This window comes from Cornus florida, unplaced genomic scaffold (genome assembly GCF_030987335.1).
Source record: "Cornus florida cultivar Cherokee Brave unplaced genomic scaffold, ASM3098733v1 CherokeeBrave_3.0.0_Hap2_Chr05, whole genome shotgun sequence".
NCBI lineage: Eukaryota > Viridiplantae > Streptophyta > Magnoliopsida > Cornales > Cornaceae > Cornus > Cornus florida.
In genome coordinates this window covers 39,225,151-39,231,080 of record NW_026775575.1, presented here as the reverse complement: position 1 = coordinate 39,231,080, position 5,930 = coordinate 39,225,151, and the positions used below count along the sequence as shown (strand labels likewise).

Below are 5,930 nucleotides of genomic sequence, written 5' to 3'. Positions count from 1 at the left end.
ATGTAGAATTCTTAGTTAGGATTTTATTGGTATAATTTGATATAAAATTATTGTTATGTATTTATTAAAATATATTATATATTTTCTTCTCTAATTAGATTTCCTTTTATTGAATTTTAGTATTTCCTACTACAAATATATATATATATATATATATATATATATATATATATATATATATATATATATATTAGTATTTCTCCTCTAATTTGATTTTCTTTTATTGAAAGAAATAAATAAGTTTATTAATATTATATATTTCATTCTTTAATTAGATTTTCTTTTATTAAATTTTAATAATTTAGTTTTTAAATATTATATATTTCTTTCTCTTATTAGATTTCCATTTATTGAATTTAAGTATTTCCTAAACTATATTATTAGTGGTAGTATTTCATTCTCTAATTATATCTTATTTTATTGAATTAAATAATAAGTTGTTCAATACTATATATTTCCTTATCGAATTAGATTTCTTTTTATTGAATTTTAATAAGTTAATTTCTTAATATAATATATATCCTTCTCTAATTAAATTTCCTTTTATTGAATTTCAATATTTCCTAATACTTATTAGTATTTCCTGTTACAATATTATTAAAAAAAAATTAAGGTCAGATGCAAAAAATACCCCTAGCTAATGTATATTCCGGGTAGCACTTTCACCCTCTATTTGAAAAAGTAAGTTAATAACTCACTTATTCTTTTAACATTGTGCGAAAACACCCCTCAAATATAAATATAAGATACAGTAATGATGTAATACCTATTTTTCCCTTTTACTCTTTCGAAAATGCCAAGGGGGTCTGTATGCATATAATCTCATAGTATTTTTCGTCTTAGGGACTTTACTTTATGTAATTATTTTTCGTCGTAGGAACTTTTGTGCAAATATTCTTTAGGATATTTAGAAGAGGGACCCCTTTGCAATTTGTAGGAATTAATGACAAGTGTCACTTTTCCTTGGGGCCACTTGTCATCCTCTTGGTGGTAAGACTTGGAAGCTTGTTTAAGTGACAAGTGTTGGGTGTAGGTTCACCTACTTGTTGGCCTTGGATTGGAACACTTATTAATTTGGGATGTTGAGAAATGTAGACTTGTGATTAAGCCTTGTGAGGATGCTTTGGATGGTGACAAGTGGAGGGTGAAGATTCACCCACTTGTAAACTTTTGGTTGGTACACTTGTTGGCCTAAATTAGTGACAAGTGTAGGCTTAAGATTAAACCTTGTGGGGAGCCCTAGGATTGTGACAAGTGAAGGGTGGATGTGTGTGTGTGAGAGAGAGGTAGTGTTAGTGTGTGTAGTTGGCTAACAAAGCCTTTGAGTTAGTGGAGAAAGGTATGATTTTCATCTTCCTCACAAAGGCCACCATTGCAGCCACCTTGAACCCTCTCCACCATTTTCAGATTTCGACCTCCTTCCCTTAGAATTTTGTTCTTCCACCTTGAAAACCAAATCTTCCTCTCCTCCATATCTAGAACACCTTTTCTCAGTTTCTCTGTTTGATGTTGTTTGCCTTGGATTCTAGAGGGGCAATTCTCAAGTGAGGCAGTTTGGGAAATCCTTAAACCCTCTCCACCTTTTTCAGAATTCGACCTCCTTCCTTTGGGAATTTGGTTTTCCTCCTTGAAGATCAAATATTCCTCTCTTTTTTTTTATCTAGAACACCTTTTCATAGTTTTTCAAATTGAGTTCATTTTCCTTGGATTCTAGAGGAACAATCTTCTAGTGAGGTAGGGGTTGTAATATGTTTATCTTCTTTATGTTTTAATTGTATTTGGAGTTTTATATATATTGTATGCATGCTTGTTGTGTTATAGGATTGCATTTAGATGATTATTCTACATACTTGACTTAGGTTTTGAAGATTCAAGCATGTGTAGCTTATATATATATATATATATATATATATATATATATATATATATATATATATATATATTTATTTATTGTATAAGGTGTATTGTCAATTTAGTTGATTACTAAATTCTAGAGAGTATCTTGTTGTGATAATGAATTCTTGTGGGATATTGTTAGTATTTACCTTGCAAGTTTATTACTAATTTGTTAAGGATTTAGTAATTGTGGCCTACCTTGATGGGGAATTGATTTTGTATGAGATATGATATCATGGTATGTTTTGCAAATTGCACATTGAAGATTTGACATTTTGTATGACATTGTTCTGTGTAGCAAATCGCACATTAAAGATTTGACATTTTAAATGCCATTGTAAACATGAAACCCTAGGACATGGTTTATGTGGTTTCACCCTACTTGTGCATGAAAGGTGGTTTCATGCATTGTTGTTTAGTATGAGTTATGAACTTGTTGATTTTGGAAATATTTGGGACATTGGCTTTGTGACGGCTAAAGCTTGGCTTTTAGTGTGGGAGACACGAGTTCTCTCCAAATGTGCACACTTAGGTAGTATCTTGTGGGTTGTAATGGCCCGAAATAACTTGTAACGTCTTGATTAAATCCGGGATTTCATGTCCAAGCTTTCTATTATGTGATTTCGCATTCAATTCCAAGTTATTAATCATTGATTACTTGTAACTTATGATTTGGTGCTTGTGGTTTCGATATTGCTTAGTGTACTTGTTCATTGTACACTTGTGAATTGTGTATTTCATTTCAATTACTTAATGTAGCTTGAAATGATCCCTTAATTAGACAATAGATGCAATTCGCATTCCACAAATTCAAGAGTTTCTATAAACTCTAACACAAATTACTATAAAAATGCTATAAATAACACAAATTTTAAAAAATGCTATAAATAACACAAATTTAAAAAAATGCTATTCTAAACTAAAAAATGCTCATGGTTTAAGAAGCACCGCATAATTAGACAACACATGCAATTCTCATTCCACAAATTCAAACTAAAATATATATAGCACAATAGCTTTTTTCAATTTAGATTTTAGACTAAAATTGCTAAAAATTCTAAAAGAGTAGTCCCGATTAATTAATTGACTATTTTAAAATACTAAATGGATTTTGCTTTTGCGCTTGACCTAAGTTAAATTTAGAGAAAATACAAGTATTGTGTTTAATTTCACATAGGTGCAAATGTCAACATATATTATATTTAACTTCTATAAACTAAGAAGATTTCAAACTTGTATTTGGTATTAGCCAGAAACCTCCATTATCTAATAATTCAAAGCATATAGTTCACTAACATTTTCTTCTTCTTTTTTTCTTTTTCTTTTTTTCACAACCAAGCCTTTTTTACTAACAACTCGAATATTCTTTATAAGAGATTTCTAAATACTTATACTTCTAAAATTCAATTAATGAACTCACAGTATTACTTACCAAAACAAAAATGAACTCATAGTATTTGTAGTTTTTACATTGTTTTTATAAATTGTTTCCTTATATATTAAAAGAATATTTTATAATTTGGAAAATTACTTTACCCATACTCTTCTTTTATTATTATTATTATTTTTTAAATATTGTAATATAATGAAATATAAGAAGTTTAGTGCTATTAAAGTAAGTTCAAAATTCTCTTTTGAAAAATAAAAAATTCGAATTTAATTTAATTTTTGAGTTAAATAGGAAAAAAATAATAATGGAAGTTTTTGTTTCCAAAATAATAATGGACTTTTTTGTTTCCACGTTCAAATCACTGTTTAATATATGTACACGGTCAATTACTCTCTTCTTCACATAAAGCCACAAAAAGGTTCTTTATCAATCTCTGCCATCAGACAAAGTTATCAGTGTTTTCAAGTTCTCTCCAATGGATTTCTTAGATTTGCTTCCCCGCAAGGTATGAGTGTGTGTGTGTGTGTGTATATGTGTGTGTATCATAAGAGGTATAATATTAATGTTATATATATCATCTTCTATGTTGCTTCAACAGTGATCTCTATATATCATTAAATATTTGATTTCACAAAGAGATAATTTTTTATTTTCTGTTCAAAGTGAACGGAGAGGTTTGCATAACTTGAGTGTTAATATTAGTCTAACGCTGCATATATACATTGATTCATGTTAATCAATTGTTTGGCTATTGAAAATTTTAATTTTTTGAAGTATTTCTATCATCTTCACACACACAAAAAGGAGAAAAACACACAGCACACACACTGCTAACATTAACATATACAAATTTTATTTATTTATTTATTTTTTGGGTAATATCACTGCCTTTATCATATTACCAATTTCATGGCAACTTTTATTTCAATTTTTTATTCTTTATTTTAATTTTTCTAAAGTTCAAGCAAGATTGATATATGTTAAGATCTCTTGTTTAGAGATTTTTATTGATTATTATACTTGTTTAGAGATTTTTTTTTTTCTCAAAAGATATTACCATACTAACAGAATTTCAAGATCAAAACTATTGATTTCACATCATTTCATTAATATAGTTCTTTTCGTTAACCTTTTATATTTAATTTTGAAGCCTTTTCTATTTATCAATCTTTTTATTATTTCTCAAATATTTGTTGATTTTTTTATTTTTTTATTTTTTGAGTAAAACAAATGAAGTTGGTTATATCTTTATTATTATTATTTCCTTTATATAAATTTTTTTCTTTGTGTTTGTGAAAATTCTAATGCAATTTTAATTATGTTTTGTGAAGCCTAAAAAAAAGGCAAGCCCACCACCGGGCCCACCACCTGGCCCACCACGCGGACAAATGGAGCCCTACATGGGTAACCATATGGCCCAAATTGAGCCTATGTCACGCATCACGCGTCTCCACAAATGGTTGAATTTCAATGATGACAATTATATGTATGGTCATGGTGACCCTCAAATGTATTATGGAATGGACCATCACTCCCATCATGACTTCCCTCTAAATGGACCAGCTCCGCCCTCACTGCCACCACCAGCTCCCCCAAGCAGGTACATGCTGCAAGGACCGCCGACGCCGCCACCGCCTAGGTACCTGTCTCCAGGGCCGCCAACAGCACCACCACCTATGCACATGCCACTAAGTTGTGGTCCTCCACGAGCACCATCGCCGCTTGACTATTATTACTCACCAGAACCGCCTTATGGAGCTCCACCTATGCACATGCCACCAAGTTATGGTCCTCCACGAGCACCACCGCCGCCTGACTATTATTACTCACCAGAACCGCCTTATGGACCTCCACCTCCACATTACTATCAGGGTGGCATGTTCAAGGTTGCACAGTGATGTGAGCTGCTAGATAATGTGTTCGCTCTTGACTTCGGTTGAAAGGAAAAGAAACAGAGTTTTTAACTGTTCATTTTTCCTGAAAATGTTTCCGTGAAAGTTATATAATTATATTTTGATTCTTTATTATACCCTTATTAATTGTTTATTCATTCATCTCTTTCTTCTATTCTATTATTAGATTACAACTTTATGATTATTAAAATAGGGAAGTGAGCTAATCTAATAATCCTAATATATTGCAAACTTAAAAAAAACAAAAAAAAAACTATTCAGTTACCAAATTTGTAATTAGACATTTATCTATAAATATTCATAACCCAATTATATATATATTTTTTAAGCGATTTATATTAAATTAGTAAGGGTAGTTTTGGTATATAAAATTATTTTCTTTTTACTAAATAATATTTTTTCACAATTTTCTTTAAAAAAAATTCATGCTAATCGAATAAATAATATTTTTTCACAATTTTTTTTTAAAAAAATTTATTCTAATCGAATGCATAATAGAAACTAAATCGAATGCATAATAGTCACTTCTCTTTCTTTTTCTTTCACTTTTCGCCATCAAATTCTGGATAACCAAACCGTGCCCTAGTTATTTCCTCATTTTTCCAGAATGATGTTGGAGAAACTGAAAATTGGTAATGACACCACTATCTCTTCAAAGAGGTCCTCTTTATCCCTTCCACCTAAAATATCCAATACCCTAAGGGCAAAATTGGGTTTTCCCACACTCCCTA

At 30.1% G+C, this 5,930-nt stretch overlaps 1 protein-coding gene across 1 annotated transcript; it reads left to right on the top strand.

Moving 5' to 3' along the window:
- Window positions 1-1,310: 1,310 nt before the first annotated feature.
- On the top strand, window positions 1,311-5,315 carry LOC132306325 (extensin-2-like). The gene is made up of 2 exons (XM_059803672.1): window positions 1,311-1,734; window positions 4,618-5,315. The coding sequence occupies exon 2, from the start codon at window positions 4,675-4,677 to the stop codon at window positions 5,182-5,184; it is 510 nt and encodes a 169-aa protein (XP_059659655.1). The 5' UTR covers window positions 1,311-1,734; window positions 4,618-4,674; the 3' UTR covers window positions 5,185-5,315.
- Window positions 5,316-5,930: the final 615 nt, after the last annotated feature.

Coding starts and splice junctions, on each gene's coding strand:
- LOC132306325 (XM_059803672.1), top strand. CDS start 4,675: ATGGAGCCCTACATGGGTAACCATATGGCCCAAATTGAGCCTATGTCA.